General features: G+C 37.8%; 1 protein-coding gene across 3 annotated transcripts in view; it reads left to right on the plus strand.

Moving 5' to 3' along the window:
- Window positions 1-19,637, plus strand: part of LOC126185037 (dihydropyrimidinase-like) — a 220,529-nt gene that overhangs the window by 180,539 nt on the left and 20,353 nt on the right. For 2 of the 3 annotated variants that reach the window (XM_049927782.1, XM_049927784.1), the window contains exons 7-8: window positions 1,984-2,097; window positions 11,230-11,477. In XM_049927782.1, coding sequence (XP_049783739.1) covers window positions 1,984-2,097; window positions 11,230-11,477 — 362 coding nt within the window. Of the gene's footprint in view, window positions 1-1,983; window positions 2,098-11,229; window positions 11,478-16,894; window positions 17,128-19,637 lie in introns of all 3 variants that reach the window. The other variant, XM_049927783.1, reaches the window with a different exon arrangement.

Raw genomic sequence — 19,637 nt, forward strand, 5'->3', positions numbered from 1 at the left:
GTTGTCAGTCATGTCAAATGTTTGATGAACAATAGTGTGGTCTGACAAAAACACTTTGGCAGCTGTCTCATGTATCATGATAATACCCTATCTGGAACAACTGGTAAAATAAGGTCTACTGGTGTGGTGTGAGGTTTACTGCTCTTTGCTACATGGTAAGCAACTTTACGTGATGAAAGAACAGTTTGTTTAGAAAGCTGTGTTTTGTCCTGTAATTTCTTTTAACTTGTTGGAAAAGTATTCTTGTGGTTTGTTTAGAAAACCAGTATGATTTGACTCCAAATGTCATTTCACTTGATTAGGAAGCACTTTTTTGGTAGTTATAACTATTAAACAAATGACATACTGTGGTTGCTCTTATTTCCGAAGGAAGGAAGGAAGAAAGATAGATAGATAGATAGATAGGTAGATAGAATTTAACATCCAGTCGACATCGAAGTCATTAGAAACAGAGCACAAGCTTGGATGATATCTAGGATGGGGAAGGAAATTGGCTGTGCACCTTTAAAGGAACCTGGCATTTGCCTGGAGTGATTTAGGAAAATCACAAGAAAACAAAATCTAAATGGTTGAATGTAGGTTTGAACTGTTGTCCTCCCGAATGAGAGTCCAGTGTTCTAACTACAGTGTCATCTCACTCGGTACTGTCATAGAAATTCTTTTCTTTAAAAGTTCTCCTCATAGGACCTAGTCCTGCCTTTGTTTTGTGCTGGTGCAGCTCTTCTTAATTTCTCTAAACTTGTCATGTGAAAGTTGTTGAGTTTTCTTCAGCATAGCTCCTTTTCATTATCTTCATCCTGTCATTTTCTTTGTTTGCATTTTAGGAAATACATGTGATATAAAATTCTAGTAGCAGCGTCCATCTAAAGTGGCCCTCTCACAGTCAGTATTTATTGTACAATAATACTGTGTCAAAATATTGCATGAAAGTGTGAGGTGAAGAACGGCACAATTTTATTGCACAATATATATGTCCAGGATGTGTTAGTTAGAACTCTTCGTCCGTAGTGATGTGCTGTATTCTGCAAAAAGGAAAGTGAGAGGAAGCGGCAAGGGGTGAAAAAAGTGGCTTGGAAGGCATCTTATAAGTGACCATAATAACATGCTAAGAGAACTTGGAGCATAGCTAAATGACTATCAGAATTTTTTAATTACGACTGATGTATCTTTCATTGAAGGGGTGAACTTTTACAGCTTTGTAGATAGAAAAGATACTGTTCATATACTCATTGGATTTCACTTTCCACAATGCTGGAAGCGATCTGCAAACCTGAAAAGAATAAGATACATTATTGTAGAGTATCGGTAGGTAGTGCTGTTACGTATTTTTGCAATAAATAATTCAAGCTTCTAAAACAGACACGGTCGCAGTATTCTTTCCATACACTTTTATCTAATGATTCTACAGCTAATTATTGAATAAGTATTAAATTTGTAGTCAAACTACCCTCCTGAATGCACTTCCACAGATAATTCCTTTCATCTGTCTTTCCTGATGTGTTCGTATTTGTATGGTGTCACTGTATCTGTTGTTTGCATGTCCCCAAATCACGAAGTATTGGCAAGAACTTCTGTGTATTACACAATATCACCTGTACACTGTACAATATATTGCACAATGTGTTGAGCAAGTGTCAATATCTTTAAAGCTCTTCAGTACCCTTCAGTATATAGCACAAACTGTCAATACCATTCCCAGATGGTAAGTATTATTAAATGGTACTCATTATTGTGCAATAAATATTGACTGTGTGAGGACCTTATAAAGCATTTTACACCAGATTTTTTACCCAGTCCTCAGTAGTTTTTTTTCACAAGTATATTATGTGAAAAAAAATTAATTCCAACATGACATGTGCTAAATGTAAATTTGTGAATAATTTTGAGTATTACGAATGACTGCAGGTGTCTGTTAGTTGTATTTTTGGGTTATGATACATGGAGAGCTGAGGCTTGAGTAACAGGAAACCACAATTATTACAGAAAGCACAACAATTGTTAGCCGCTGGCATTACTGGTCCTGAGGGGCACCAGCTGTCAAGGCCAGAACCAGTCGAAGCAGAAGCTGTTGGCAGAGCATGCGTCATTGCTAACCAGGTATTTTTATAGTATTTTAGGTCATATATGTAAATAATACATGGTCACAATTTCAGACCAAGACAATATTTCAAATAGCAGCACAATGTTGTGTTTACTATCTGTTATTGAGTTTGAATTTAGTAAAGTGAAACAAATAATTTTGTGTAAATACAATCAAAACTATCTCATAAGAGCATGTGTTTGATATTGCCTGCTTTTCTGTGATTTTACTGTATACATAATGAACATTTTGTTGAAGATCTCTTTAGTATATTGAGAAGACAATCTTATTCTTGACTGGAGATAAAATCAGGATTTTTGCAGATGATGCAGTCATCTATGATGAAGTACTGTCTGAGAGAAGCTGCATAAATATTCAGCCAGATCTTGATAAGATTTCAATGTGGTGCAGAAACTGGCAACTTGCTCTAAATGTTCAGAAATGTAAAATTTGCACTTTACAAAATGAAAAAAAAAGTATTCTAGTAGGACTATAATATCAATGAGTCACCGTTGGAATCGGCCAACTCGTACAAATACCTGGTGTAACACATTGTAGAGATACGAAATGGAGTGATAACATAGGTTCAGTTGTGGGTAAAGCAGGGGGTAGACTACAGTTTATTGGTAGAATACTAGGGGAGTGCAATCAGCCTACAAAAGCGATTGCTTACAAATCACTTGTGCAACCAGTTCTAGAATATTGCCCAAGTGTGTGAGACCTGCAGCAGATAGGACTAACAGTGGATATTGAACACATACAGAGGACAACGGCATGAATGGTCACAGGTTTGTTTAATCTGTAGGAGTGTCACAGAGATACTGAAGTAGCTGAACTGGCAGACTATTGAAGACAGATGTAAACTATCCCAGAAACTCTGTCAACAAAGTTTAAAGAACTGGCTGTAAATGATGTGGCTAGGAATATACTAAAACTCCCTAAGTATTGCTCACATAGGGATTGTGAGGATAAGATTAGAATAATTACTGTACACACAAAGGCATTCAAACAATCATTCTTCGCATGCTCCACACATGAATGGAATAGGAAGAAACCCTAATAACCGGTACAATTGGACGTACCCTCCCCTCTGCCACGCACGTCATTGTGGTTTGCAGAGTGTAGATGTAGCAGATGGTAGAGACAAGAACAGAACTGCTGCAGTTTATGCAAATATCTTTTCTCTCTGCAAAGTTCATTGTAATGTAAAACTGTAGAAGTAAATGGTCAATCACGAAGATTTTAGGAATGCAGAAACAAAATGCGACATCTGTGAGTGGACCCAAAGTGTGTCCACTCACTTAGAAGAAAACAGCTGTGATAAAATCAGAATATTCCATTACACAGGTGACTTGTGTAAAGATAAATTATGAAATAATTTAGCCAACATGAAAATATTATGCTATAAAACTTAATTCTCTAAGGATGCTGTAGTACAATGCTGTGACTGCATCCTGTTTCTATTTTTTTGTCTCTGGGATTTAAAGTGGAAGGCTGATATTTTAAATAAAAGATAATTTGCAGTCGCCTCAGTAACTGAATGGTCAGTGTGTTTGACTGTCTCTCGGAGAACCCAGATTTGATTCTTGGTACTGTCAAGTATTGCTGCATGGTGTTAGAACTGGAAGAGAGTGCATTCAGTATAATGAGGCCAATTTAGGACCTACTCGAAGATGTGGTGGTTGCACTTTGTGAAAGCCAACATTATTGGCTGGGAAACACTGATGACGTGTAGCTCTAAACATGTGTACACATTTTGACAATCCCCTCCGCCTATTGTAGAATTATTGTTCACTGTTAGTTTTTGTTTTTATTTTCATCTTGTTCATGCCTAGCAAGTGTTTTTCAATGTATTGTTACCCTGTATTGCAAATAACTTTGTATATCATTTCAGGTAATACAATAGAGGTAAGAGTATAAACACATTTACGGCGTTCTAGAGTTAAGAGTTCATGTAATCAGCCACATATTTTCTTTCTAAAATTTGGAATGTGTTGCTTTGGTAGATGACACTGTCATGTTTTACTTAATAAAAAAGTATGTGCATGTTAGTAGTATCTGTGTTTTGTCACAGGAAATATCTGTTCCTTCTCAAGAAAAGTATGCTAGTGGAATATGAAAAATTGACTCATTGAAACAATGGTACCCACATAACATTGTATTCATATATAGTACAGGTTGATTGTTGTATCATCATAATCACAAGGTTGTACATCTGTGGAGATATAGTGTTGGACAACTGTAGTTTTTTAGTATACCATCCTCTAGTTACTATGCAGTTATGCAGTCATGCATAAGAGACATGAACATAGAATTTTTGAGTTTAATCATGGACAATAATGTTAGACTCTAGTTTCACTTATTCCTTTTGTTTGTTTGTTTTGTTGCCAGTAATGCAGACTGCATCAGATGCCATCTGCATCTACATACATATTTCCCAACCCACCATATGATTCATTGGCAGAGTGTACCTTGTAACACTACTAGTCCGTTTCCTGTTCCATTCACAAGTGGAGCGAGGAAAAAAAAAATCTCTCTATATGCCTTCGTATTAACTCTAATTTATCCAATTTGTCTTTGTGGTCCTTAGGTGATACATACAGGAGTGGGACAAAAATATGGACTCACTGCGAGAAATACATGCTTGAACACAATTGCAGATGCTGACCAAGCCTGCTGGTTGTGCTGTTGTATTTGACCATGAATGGCACCTGTACAATGCCCTCAATACGCTACAATTGTCAGTTGTGGTCAGAATAGTGTTCTTATGAAGTTGAGTGCATTGTGGTTGGAGCTATAAGTGAACTCTAATATGTGCAAATTCTTGGTACTTGCATGGTGGGTGCTTCATTTCATAACCAAGGTAGGCAAAGTACTTGGTGTTCCAAAAGTCACAGTAGCGAAGATTTATACCACATGCAGGGAAAGTGGGAAAACATCATCTACTAACTTTCTGGCAGATTAAAACTGTGTGCTGGACCGAGATTCGAACTCGGGGACCTTTGCCGTTCGCGAGCAAGTGCTCTACCAACTGAGCTACCCAAGCGCGACTCACGCCCCGTCCTCACAGATTCACTTCTGCCAGTACCTCGTCTCCTACTGTTCAAACATTACAGAAGCTCTCCTGCGTGCCTTGCAGACCTAGCACTCCTGAAAGAAAGGATATTGTGGAGACATGGCTTAGCCACAGCCTGGGGATGTTTCCAGAATGAGATTTTCACTCTGCAGCGGAGTGTGCACTGATATGGAACTTTCTGGGAGATTTAATCTGCAGAAAGTTTCATATCAGCGCACACTCCGCTGCAGAGTGAAAAATCTCATTCTGGATCATCCACTAAGTCATAACATGGACAAAAGAGTGTATAGAGTGGTCATTATGGACGGTCAGTGAAGAGGATCGTAATGACAAACAGTAGGACAACAGCTGTAAAAGTCACTGCAGAACTGAATGTCGCACTTGCAAACCCTGTCAGCACCAAAACTTGAAGCAAGCTTCATAAGCAAGAAATTGCAGGGTGAGCTGGAATTCTAAATGCTCATCAATGATGCAAATGTTCATAACAGGGAAACTTGGTGGCAGAGTCATAAAACTTGGACTGTGGAGGAATGGAAGAAAGCCATTTGGTCAGACGAGTCTTGTTCCATTTTCCAACATCTTGCCAAGTTTACATCCAAAAGGGGGGGGGGGGTCAGTAATGATTTGGGCAGCCATAGTGTGGTAGTCCATAGTCCCAGGCCCCATGCTCCATGGTTACGTTGCAGGGTCACACTACTGCCAAGGATTATGTGACCATGTTGGCTAATCAGGTCCAGCCCATGCTACAATGTTCATTCACCAATGGTGATACTGTGTTCAAAGACAACAGGGCCCACGTTCACACTGCTGGGAAGAATATCATGAGATTCCCTCTAAAATCGTGCAGGACCTGTATTTATCCATTCTGAGATCACTGGAAACTGTTGTGAATATTACTGGTTTTCCTTCACCATATTAGGCATGATTATGTGTTGTGTTTTTGGTGTTTCCCTACTTTTGTCCACCCCCTACATTTTGGCAGTGTTAGAATCATTGTGCAGTTACCCACAAATGCCGATTCTCTAACTTTTCTCAATAGTATTTTCAAAAAGAATGTTATTTTTTCCTCTCCAGGGATTCCAGTTTGAGTCTACAAAGCATCTCCATAATAGTCTCATGTTGATCAAATATATTGGTAACAAATATAGCAGCACGCCTCTGAATTGCTGTGATGTTTACATTTAACTTTATTTGGTGGGGTCCCAAACACTAAAACAGTGCTCAAGAGTGGGTCACACTAGTGTTCTGTATGCAGTCTTTTTAATAGACAAGCTACAGTTCCCTAAAATTCTCCCTATAAACTGCCATTGCCTTACATGCTTGTTCCATTTCATATCGCTTTTTAATGTTATGCTTGCACCTAGATATTTAATCGTCATAACTTTGTCTAGCAGCACACCAAATGAGTATTCCATTAAGTCATTCCGTATCCTCCTAGTCACGCTATGAGAATACTTTCCTGTTCACTACAGCATTGTCAGAAGTTGCAGATTGTAGCTCAAGATATGTGTCTTATAATTGATTATGGAGAGAACAAGAGTGGTCCTAAAACATTGCCCTGGGTAACTCCTCATGATACCCTTGTCTCTGATGAACACTTGTCATCCAGGAGAGTGTACTGTGTCCTAGTAATTAAGTCTTTAAGCCACTCATATGTCAGGGAATGTGTTCTTTATGCTCAGACCTTCATTAACAATCTGCAGTGGGGCACTGTATCAAATGCTTTCTTTGAATATGGAATCTGCCTGTTGCTCTTCATCGATGATTCACAGGATATTGTGTAAGAAAAGGACAAAGTAAGCTTCAGATCAGTGATGCTTTCTATATATTTCTGATTTGTGGACAGAAGCTTTTTTTGCTTCACGCAAATTTATTGTACATTAACTTAGAATATGCTCCAGAATTATGCAGCAAACTCCATGGTATCCCACTCAGGCTTAATGGGAGTCAAGTCTGGTGATCATGCTGACCAGAGAAGTTGAGGAATATGTTGGGGAATGTGTTGGTAACCCAAGAATTGGGTACATGGACATTGTCCTCCTGGAAGAACATGTCTTGGTGTAGGAAAAACAGAATGGGGGTGAATTTTAACTACACTGTCCACTGCTCTCACAACAAACACCAGACAGTACAGGCCCTGGCCCTCCACATGATGAAACCTGGGGTTGGTCTTAAATGTCACTGCTTGATAAACTCCAGTAATGTCTTGTCTTATGTTCAGTGCAACATGTGAAACAATCACTGGCATGAATGCAGAATGTGATCTTATCAATAAACACTGTACCATTCAGTTGATCTTCCAAGTTACCTTTCACGGAATACTTGAGGTAGCATACACAATGATGAATTGTATGTACCATAAATTAAAATCATTACATTGAGTAGCTGTTAAAGAACTTTCTCTACAGCAGTGTATGTGCAGTATAACTGACTTGTTTATTGCCTGTAGTGCAAAGAAAAACAGTTGGTCTGGCTTTGAACACACAAATGTATTTTGTATGTACAGTAAGACTTTTTATTCTTTCTTTTGTAGGTACATGCTAAATGTACGAAAATGCAATTCTTGTCCTGTGTATTTTTCAGTAAAATTTATGATGTGCCTTTTACCTTTGAAAGGAGGCATAAATGGAATGAATGGAACAATTTATTGCTAGTGCCTAACTGTGATTTGTTTGTTACATTGGTCAGATCAAATCAGGGTTTGATATGGACCTCCTGTAATCACAAGATTCCACACCCTGTGTATCCTCCATTACTGATTGATTGCTGTGACACATGTTTCTCAGTTAGGTGTTTCACATTAAGCAGCTGAGCATATTAATATATTGATAGGTAAATTTTATAAAATGATACTATTAACACTGTTTTTTAGTTGATTGGTTATGTGTGCAATGTATTGTAATGATCTTGATTGTGTCATTTTGACAAAACATGTTTGCACACAGTTTGTGTGTTTATATATTTATGTATGAGTGTATGATGTCTAATAAATTTAGTGTCAGTGACAATTAATAACTGGAAATATTCATATCTGTAAAATGTCATGGTGTATGCATCCAAAGCAATTTAAGGTGGAACAAGGATACAATACTAGTTGTTGGGAAGGTAGATGCCAGATTGAGCTTTATAGTAAATCATCATAAGTTGGTTTTTATCTCCAACCAAGTGCTTACTGCTCGCAATATATGTGCACTGCTTTATTGTTAATAGTTGGTTGTTTTGTTATTTAAAAATTACATAAGTACCTGTAGAATCATTTGAGTGTATTTTTCGTATTTAAATGCATGCAGAATAACATATTATGGGGACCAGCAAGTAATGTTGTTTCTTTACATTAAATTCAAACAAGTAAATTTTTAACATGTTTTTGTTTTTAATCAGTTATGTACTCTTTCTCATCACCCACCTTTTGCCAGCTAGTATGCAAGTTTTCGTTGCTGGACCAATAAAAATAACTTGGTGTTTGAGCAAAATATCTGGAAACGTTTTGGGCATCACCCACATTTCAAATTTTTTTTTTTTTTAAATATTCTAACAACTGGAATGAATGGAAATCCTGTGACCCAGTATTGGGTGAGTTTAGTGGGTGAGGCAATACCTCCTATTCCTATTCATTAATTTTTTCTGGGTTTCATCGTGCACAGTGCAGTCTTGCATTATCATTTTGCAGAATAATGCCTTTCCATTTGGCAATTACTGGGCACTTTCCAATTAAAGATTGATTTACTCAATCCAGTTGTTCACAGTAAAGGTGTGCGTTCACAGTTTCTGCAGGTATCAGCACTTCAACATTAATGACCCATGAGTATTCCACAAAACGCACAAAACTGCCTCTTTGGAGTGCAAACTTGGCATAGCTGTACTTCATTGGTGATTTATTTGGAGAGAACCAGTGCCTTTTGTGTTCTGGATTATCTTAAATGGTTCAGCTTTCATCTCCAGTGATCACTTGATCAAAAAATGCTTCTGTTTTCTGCTGCTGAAGCAATAAATGGCATGTATTGGATCGGTTAGCATATTTTGTCTTTACTAATCTTCTGCAAATGTTCTTGGATGGTCATCCAAGGTCGGTTAAGTGTGTTTGACAGTTAAATTGTGTGGCACAGATTCACTTCCACTTCACCCTTAAAATGTAGTTGGCTAAATTTGTTGGTCTTTCTGATTGACATGAGTCAAAAACGTGAAAATTACCCACTTTGAACTTAGAAAGCCAACTTTGGCATTTACGAAAATCTAACTTACTTGAATAAATATCACAAATGTTTTTGAAAGCAACTGTTGTGTTACTACCCTTGTGAAATTCAAAAAGTATATGATACTGGACATGTACCTCTTGTCATATTTCACCAGAAATTGAAAAAAAGGGAAAAAAGATTTAATTATTTATGAGTAAACAAATTGCTCTAATGTGAAAAAGTCTTTTATGTTACTTTGAAGTACACAATGAGCCGATAAATTACAAATAATTGTCTACATACACAGAACTGGTCCCCGTAATATAGCTTTTATATGTTGATGTATATCATTTCTCTTTATTGTTATTGCTTATTAGTAGATACGATGAATAAATGACTGACTGTGAGGAGTCAGAAACTACTCCCCAACATGCACAGGATAGGAAAATATAGACTGTTGTGTTGGTATTATCTCAGAACGTATAGAACGTGAAGTAGCATCAAAGCAGTAGCATTAATTAATCAGTTTTAAATTTATTAACTTTTGATCTGGGAGATCTGTTTCCACCGAATTCATGTGTTGCTAGAAGAGAACAGCAGCAATTTTTGGGCTGATTAAAATACTTCAGTACAGTCGAGCTTATCTTTCCTAATTAATATTGACACTAAGCTAATACTGACAGAAAGAATGTGATCAGGTTCCTCCTAGTCATCGTCTAAAGTTATCTCTGTGTTGTAATTCCAGCAGCTGATTGACCCTACCGTCTTACAGCCAGATGGCTGTAGTCGTTAACTGAATGATTTTGAGGAAGATTTCTGTATTTCTAAATTTATGTATTTATTCATAAGAATATGTATCTCAGCTCTAAATGCTTGGTTTGTAAGTGCTGTACTTCTCTTCACTGAATACTATTTCTGTCCAGTTACTTCTTGGTATAATAGGAACACAATTTCTAACAGTCCTGTTGGGGCCACTGCATGTGTATCAGTGTAAAGGACAAATACTGTTGTGCATGTGCTGCAACAATAATACGACCAAAGTCACTTACTCACAAATAGGGAAGAATATGACAATGGGCTGCTTATTACATTAGTTTCTACTTAAAATAGAAAATAATTCTCAAATTTTTTATCTCATTCTTACGCCTCTGTAATTAGTACTTGTTTAACATGTTTCAAATCAGGAATTGGCATCTCTTTCCACTCTGTTGTGGATTTATTTATTTATTTATTTATGTGTAGTTAAATTGCTTTAAAATCAGTTTTGTTCTGGTATCACAAATCTATCATTTTGCATAGAAATTTCAGCCTTTAATCTGTGCATGTATGGTAAAGATCTATTTAAAGAAATTATTCAGCATTTCGTGTATTACTTGGAATGACTAGACATACATCATATTTGATGCTCTCAACTTAAAATTAGAAATTTGAATCATCTTAACTGTTTCTTGTTGAACCACATTTAAACAGGCAGGCTCATACTGCCACATTCTGGGCTGTGACTTTTCCGATTTTCCTTCTTCAACTCTCATGTGTTCATTTTAATGCATTTTCCCATCTACTCAAACCACACTCACTTCTGTGCAGACTGAGATTATCTGAATCAGTTGCCAATACTCAATACTCGTGCTTTGACATTGTCCTTTTTGCCAAATTTTCTTTTACCAATAAATTATTTTTTTCCCCTCCCCTTCCTGTCTTTGATTATACTCTGAGACAAGATGTACACTAGGATTTTCCTTGGTTTCACAGTAGTATGTGGTTGCTTAAAAAGCACATTAGCCTAGGAGGCATGGTGGTTTATTATAAACTTTCAGTAGTAACATTCTGACTCCTCATACTGTCATATGGTCAAATTTAATTTTTATGTTATGCATGCGTCACGCATTCCTTTGTAGGTGAATTGTCCCCTGTACGTAGTGCACGTAATGAGTAAGCCAGCAGCAGACGTGCTGGTGCAGGCACGCAATGTCTCTTCTGCTCCTGGGCAGAGCCCAGTATTTGGGGAGACACTGGTGGCTGCCCTTGCGTCTGATGGCAAGCAGTACCGCCACACGTGCTGGTATCACGCTGCTGCACATGTTGTTAGTCCTCCCCTTTCTCCTGACGCTGACACCAAGAACCATCTCCTTCATCTTCTGGCCGAGTAAGTATAGTGAAGGATGCAGGGCTTTATCTTGTAAAAGGTTCACTGTTGGTGATGGTCCTGTTTGTATGCATATTTAAGAGTAGTTGCATTCAGTAGACTTAAACCAAAGTGGTACAATGATTTTTGTAGATGTACTATGAACAATTTTCTAAGGCTGAAAATGTATATAACGTGGTGTGAAATTGTTTAGCACCATCTGCTAAATCTACTTTCTTAGGAGGTGAGTATTGATGATGTGATGCACACACTGTAGACAAAGCAGAACTGCCTTGTCAGTTTTTGAAAACTAGAATTAGTGTGGTATAGAAATGACACACTATCTCCACTTATTCTCCCTTCTTCTGTTGTTTCGATGATATTTCTTTTACTAACAGTTTTTCCTTATACTATTTCCAACTTGTTTCACTTTCCTCCCATTTGTAACATCACTCCAAAAACTGAGCAATTTGTAAATATCTCTTTTAGCTAAATCCCTGTTGCTCTTGTCACTAATCCCTGTATTATTCTAAATAACGCCTTTCCGTATTGCATCTTTCTCGTTCTTGTGGTACAGCTTCCGTCGTAGAACACTGTATCCATATGTCAAATCCTTGTCACCAGCTATGCACACATACTAGCTATGCACACACATGCAGAAGCACACAGCTGGGAGTTCCCTCACTTGGTATCATGTGGCACTCTCTCGCTGAATGTGGGGCAACCAACCGTGTGGCTGCGGCCACACTGCTAGGGAAACATACTCTACACAGCTTCATCACAATGTAGCAGCAGTGATGCACCCAGCAAGCATTTGAATGCACTAAGAGTTAGACTTTCTTGTTAGTGTCAATTTTCAGTTTTCTATGGAGAAAATGTGTGCTGTACACCTGAGATTCAGTAAGTGTTACAACAGCGACTGATTATGATCATTTATCACAAAAATTAAAGTGATAATTGAGTATTTAATGTTATCGACAGTCATTGTTTAGCTGTGGATCTGTAAAGTTGCGTGAAAGAATACCTGATGAAATAATGCTTGCTTTGCCTGCTGCTAAAATAGCAGCGACATAGAGGCATGTTTTGGACAGAACAAATTAAAAAGATTTATGTTGAGAAACGTGATAAGACTATAATTGTGAGCAGTGTAATAAAGAAAAAAAACTTCAGTTCAGGTATACCATAGGTTTATGTGAGTGAGGAGGGAGACTTTTTTAGCAAATCTCAGTTTACCTTTATAACATACTTTTAACAACCATAGAACTTTTATTTGAAGTTTTTTTAATATTTATTACCATTTCATTGACGTTTTTTATATCTGTTACCATTTCATAGGTATTTATTCAGAAATATTAAACTCAGTCTTTTTCAAGGGGGTGTTTCATCCCCTTAACTGCCGTAAGGGCATGTAGGAAAAAGGCTCTTTCTTATTTTCCTCTACACTGCAACATACTCAAAGCCGATCAAAATCAAAGTGTATGCCTTGTATAGGTTTACTTGTTAACGAATCACTACTGTGAACTTATGGGGAAATAGCTACAGGTGATAGAAATAGTTTCCAGATAGTCTGTACATTCAGATTACTAATTGAGTGATGTAAGTGGGGAGAAGAGTTTTGTCCACAGTGACATACATTGGACCATGCAATCTGATGACATCATGGGATACATGCCACATTTTCCACGTGGTAGTGACACATAATACAGCTATGTCCTCAATGTTGATTTGATACTGGGCCACGGAAACGAGTACAGACATGAACTCTGAGGTTTTGCTGATGCGACTGATGCAGACACTTGTGTGCTATAGGCCAGACTGGTGTCTTGCATGCCATTGCATCAAATTCCAATAGTCCAGAAATGGCAAACATTTCATATTACCATGGTCATGTAGTGTTAGAAAGAGACTTGGTTCAACCTATTCTGCAGGGCAGTCATAGTTAAACTTTTGCTACTTGAGCAAGTGAGCAAGTATAGATAGGAAACAGTTTACTGTATTGGTACACAATGTAATAGGAATTATGTTCAGACTGTGCACTGCAGGATTTTCATTGCTAGTGTCATGACTTGTTGTTAGGGACTGGTACTGGTATGGCAATCGGTGTGAATTACGTTTGCAGATGGTCAACATGGGTCAGGACTTCACTTGTACAACTGTTGTCAAGACAGCTGAACATTTCAGTCCTGCATTGAAAAAGTGTTGCAAGCAGTTTTGAAATGGTATCTCTAGTGTGGTTCCAGGCCATTGTGGATGCAGATTGTCATCACATCGAGCAATGTTTGTAACCTGGAATGTAAACGTGATACCCAATCAACAAATGTTACCTACTCGTGGAAATTTAACTGTTTCTTTCAATGGTTTAAATCATTATTCCTCTTGCAGATGTCCTTACAAATGTTTCTACAAAGTTTCATTGCCCTGCGATCACTCATTTTTCGTGGGGACCTTCTCAGATAATGAACGTTTAATTATAACTGTCCTATAAAGTGATGGCACAAACAGGTGTCAAGTGCTGCTGTGGTAACTAAAGTCTGGATGCCTGTTATGTTGCAGGGTAGAAAAAGCTTATGCCAAGTGTGATCATTTAGAGTGATATTGGATACAATGTGCAGTCATGCCTCCTTTATGTTGAGGACAAACAGACCAGCAACCACTACACTGGGTCACCTTAGAGCCTTCAGGCAACTCCACATACCATATTTTAGTAGGATTATGTCCATCAATGTGTGAGCTTCTTCGAAGAATGGCAGATATTGTTGCTTCCGTGATTTTATGTTGCTACACATTGTAAGGTGGATTGCAGAATGTATTTGGGATATGACCGATCAGCGGTTCTTCAGCAACCATTGCTCATGCTTTATGGACTTTAGACTAAACTGCATGGTGGGTTGTTTACCAAGAAAGTACCCAGGTCACCTTTTATTACACACCGAAACATTTAAAGACTGATGCAGCATGCAGGAGCTTCACACCATATCTGCCAGATTTTGTATACAATACTATAATCTTAAAAATTGTGAATTGTCATGTACCTAATCTGTGTTACAGAACTAATTTCAATTACATGGTTATTACCTGACTTGCAGTTTTCACAAATGTTTGTGTGTATTTGCTATTAGGTAGGGGCAGTGGCCATTGTTAAAATTTCTCCAGATGCTCATCCAATCTACAACCTTTTCCATGCATAGAGCATTAATCTGCTAGAATATTCCATCATGTTAAGGGTGTGTGAACAACTTGAAATGATAAAACTTAAATTATTTAACATACTTGTTGGTCTGGTTAATGCAGCAATAAAACATTTTATATGCATTCTGAAAGTAACAAGCAGCTATAAACAATTTATATATATGCAGAAAGTAACAGGCCATACAATTTCTCATTTACAATTGGGACTGTGACATCCTAGGTTACATTTGGTACTTGAATTTGACAGTTGGCTCAAAGTTGCAAGATACCTAGACTCGTGTCTTGTGGTCTTTCCTTCCTTTCAGTTTTGTGTTATATGTCTCATCTGTTTTATTCTCACACTTGTGGCACTGTTTTATTAGGAACAAGGGACCGATGACCTTGTAGTTTGGTCCCTTTACCCCTCTTTTAAACAAACCAAACAACCTTGACCCATACAAAGGTGATGTAACTTACCAAACGAAAGCATTGGTATGTTGATACACACACACACACACACACACACACACACACACACACACACACAAAATTCAAGCTTTCACAACCCACGGTTGCTTCATCAGAAAAGAGGGAAGGAGATGGAAAGACGAAAGGATGTGGGTGTTAAGGGAGAGGGTAAGGAGTCATTCCAATCCCGGGAGCAGAAAGACTTACCTTAGGGGGAAAAAGGGACAGGTATACATTCGCTCGCGCGAGCGCACACATATCCATCCGCACATATACAGACACAAGAAGACATGTGTAAAGGCAAAGAGTTTGGGCAGAGATGTCAGTCGAGGCGGAAGTACAGAGGCAAAGACGTTGTTGAATGACAGGTAAGGTATGAGTGGCGCAACTTGAAATTAGCGGAGGTTGATGCCTGGTGGGTAGTGGGAAGAGAGGATATATTGAAGGGCAAGTTCCCATCTCTGGAGTTCCGATAGGTTGGTGTTAGTGGGAAGTATCTAGATAACCTAGACGGTGTAACACTGTGCCAAGATGTGCTGGCCGTGCACCAAGGCATGTTTAGCCACAGGGTGATCCTCATTACCAGCAAACACTGTCTGCCTGTGTCCGTTCATGCAAATGGACAGTTTGTTGTTGGTCATTCCCACATAGAAAGCTTAACAGTGTAGGCAGGTCAGTTGGTAAACCACGTGGGTGTTTTCACATGTGCCTCTGCCTTTGATCATGTACACCTTCTGGCTATGGCAGTGCCATTTCACTGCAACTGTCAAGTCATGTTGGTGTTGTCACTTTACCACCTTCCACCCTGCCTGATGGATATGTCCCTAGAGTTGGGTTGTGAATAATTTGCCTGCTTCCCCAGAAAAAAGATCTGGAGTTCTAAAAGCATAAGATAATCAGGGATTATGTTAAGCTGTTGTGACAGAATATCTGTATTTTGTTTGTTCTCATTGTTTAAACCATTCTATCTTTTATTACTTTCTTGCTTTTGTTTTTTGTTTTTATTCAATTTTAAAATGCAAAATACATAATGCATAAATATAGTTAGCATAAAATTAGTGAAATTTGTGTCTGAAATGGAATTTTGATTAAAATGAAACATGGGGTAGGTATTAAATAGTATATTTCTCAAAAACGAAGTAGTCTTGCATAATAGAAGTAGTTAGTAAAGATTTTTATTGTGGCATAAACCCATCAACTATCTGCTGCACTTTTAATTTTTGTTGCATCACACTAGGGTTTTTCCTTTTGAGGAGTATTTCTGGACAGTAGCTTAATAGTAGGGTATGCTTGTAGTCTTGCAGTAGTGTCCCAGTGCTTCTCTTTCATGTTTCGTTGAGCTAGGATGTCTCTTCTGTTAATTGCAAATAGTGTTTTTTTGTAGTATTTGCACCATAAAATGCTGACAGTGTCACAGTTGCATATCATATCTTCGTTTCATCAGTGCTGTTGGTCCCTCATTTCTTATTTACATTTGATTATTCTGTATTTTGTTGATTCATTGAAAGGAGGTTTCTTGTGAAAGACTTACTTTCTTGTTTCAGAGTAAGAGATTTTTGATGTTATAACTTCTGTTTTTCTGCATTTCTAGGAGAAAGATTAATATGTAGTGCTACAGACCAATAATAAAGTACTAATTCAACAGCAACAGGCAAGCTGTATGCCAATATGTATTTCTTTGAATACATTAGCATTTTTCATTCATGAAATGGAATGCAGTTCAGTTGCACTGAATTGGGGCTTTCAGTTAGACGTCTTATGTGTATAGGTGTGCAGACAAATGAATTTATGTTGTGACACAGGTGAACTGCCCCCTGTACATCGTGCGTGTGACAAGCAAGTCTTCAGCTGCCATCGTAAGCTCTGTCCGCAAACAAGGGGTAGTCGTTTTTGGCGAGACACTTGCCTCTTCTGTGGGTACAGATGGCACCCGGCAGCTGGACAAAAGCTGGCTGCATGCTGCAGCATATGTTACCAGTCCTCCGCTTCGCCCAGACCCTACTACACCTGAGTACCTGATCACCATGTTAGCCCAGTAAGTTCTGTTTTTCATTAACCTAGTCCCCCAGTCCTTACCCTAGCCACTGCCCTGATTTAAATAGATTTGTTCTTTTTCTTGCCTTGTTTGTAGTCCAGTACAAGAGCACTTCTAATAAATGGGCATTACATTCACAGCTATAGTTTTGAAGTACTACTTATTTTCTTTTCATTTGCGTATGCCATATAGCAGAAAGGCGCAGAGTAATGTTATCACATTTTATATATAAAATGAAGTACTGAAATTTTTCACTTGGATCAAATAGAGGAAGGGACTTTAGTTTTCCTTAGAAGATGCTCAAGATGAAAAATTGTTGCACACACAATTTAAGTACATTAAGTTAATTGATGGTGAGTCAGTATTGCTCACATCACTTGTTACAAAATCTTACTCTTCTGTAACCCCCCCCCCCCCTACCCCCAAAAGTGAAATAAGTTAGTGTTGCAAATGTTGTTGCATTCAGCAGCCTGCTTCTATGACACCATTAGATTAAAATTGACTTTTTATTATTACTGTTAAAATGTACATAGATATGTCGGTTAATAATATGTGATATTGTTGAAACTTTGACAGAACATAATTTAAATGAGAAGAAGAGTTCAAATTTAGCAGTGAGTAGATTGAGTGTGCATTCATTATTAAAATAGTTAACCATTTCATTGACCTCAGTGCCAAGTTAATTCCTCATTGCCCCATTCTTATCCTGGCTCCCCAATGCATTTCAAATTGTAATTTTTGATATTGTTGAAAATATTTTCTCTGTGCTAGGATATGTGTTGTTCCTTAGAAGACCTGTTGCCCAATTATATATAATTTGCTTGCTTTCCTAGGTACTACTAGTATTTATGAGCCTAGAGATAGTATCTAAAACAAGAGAAAAGCATATATTGACCTCTATAATGAGTTTTATTGATTCCGTGTGTCATGTCTTTCAAAATATGTTAGGTCTTTTACATAATCCCAAGTTCCTTCTAATTTCTATTAACCTGCGATTTCAGTTAGCCAGTCTCTTCATCTTTTCTATGCTTCCGGCATTTGAAAAAGTTTCATTGCTTTTTATGGTGGCCCTTATGGAATCCTCTGCAACTGTCAGACAGTCTACAGTGTGACCTGACCCACCTATGTCCAGGACAGATACCACTAGGATATCACTGTCTGTCCAATTCTTATTTTATCAAGTCTTAGTTATTGAATTTTATTAAGTGCTGGTAATGTTAATAGTCCTGTCTTTTCAAAGTCACCAGTGGTTGCTACATACTTCTTCCCGAACATATTGTGTTGGAGTAAAGCAAACATACAAGAGAACTCTGTCCTGAATGCCCCAGTATTCCAAAGGTTACGCTGGTGGTTTGGCTATGTTCAGTATTACCGTTACAAGTGATGAAATGTGAATGATGCTCTTAAATGCTTGTCAGTCACTCAAATAACAATTCATTGGGAGAAAAAATTTAAAACAAGTGCTTAATGATTCAGTGCTCTTCCTGTCTCTTTTACTTGGCAGTATTTCTGCTGACTTGCTAACTGTTCTGGTGTCCCATATAACAAAACTTGCATCAGTACTCTGCTCTGGCTGTGAAACATAACAGCCAGAACCACTGTGTTTAAGTGTTTCCATACTGCTATTTCTTGTAACACGCCTTCAGCCAAAAGGAGTAAGCTGGGTTGTAATAGCTGACAATGATCTTTAAATCAAACAGCTCTGGGTGTCACATTCATTACTGATCAAAAAGCAGTACTAGACAAAGGTCAGTACAGATTAGGAAAGTTAAATTGTCTTGCTGTTCCATATGGAACCACTGGTAATGCGGAGTAACTACCCTCGGATAGATAGCTGTGATGGTGATAGTAAGATGGTTTCTAGCCCAGACTCTAAAACAACTGATTACTCAGCCTCATGCGGGTGGGCATGCATGTATTCAACTGTATTTTTAAAGAGTTTGGTGATTCTAAGACTTCAGTGATTAAACTGAATAGTTCAACTTAATAAATATTTCAGTTTTCTATATGCTCAATATTCTGTTCTCACTGACTAAAGCTCAATATTTAAAAGAACACTTTTATTATGCCTGCTAAGGCATCTTCTAGCTTGAAGGCAAAGACACCTCACAGTATAGAAAATTGGAAATTTTCGTCTGAGGTTTGTGGATGCAATGCACAAAGGCTGTTTCTTTCTTATATTAATGATTACTAATCCAGCACAACTCAAAACCTGGTGTTTTTGCGTTGTTTTTTGCATAAATTGTGAACATTTCAGATGGTCATTACAAATCAAATTCATAATATGAGCATAGTTTGATGTGTAAATATGTAGAGTATAATGTTAATGATATGCGGGCAAATGAAAGAAGAAGAAAATGCTAATGTAGAAAGCTTTAATACTACTATATTTTTGACATTGTGTAAATATCTTGTGCATGTGGACATGCTTTACCTGTCCTTCACTTCTCTCTCTCTCTCTCTCTCTCTCTCTCTCTCTCTCTCTCTCTCTCTGTGTGTGTGTGTGTGTG

Source organism: Schistocerca cancellata, chromosome 4 (genome assembly GCF_023864275.1).
Source record: "Schistocerca cancellata isolate TAMUIC-IGC-003103 chromosome 4, iqSchCanc2.1, whole genome shotgun sequence".
Classification (NCBI taxonomy): domain Eukaryota; kingdom Metazoa; phylum Arthropoda; class Insecta; order Orthoptera; family Acrididae; genus Schistocerca; species Schistocerca cancellata.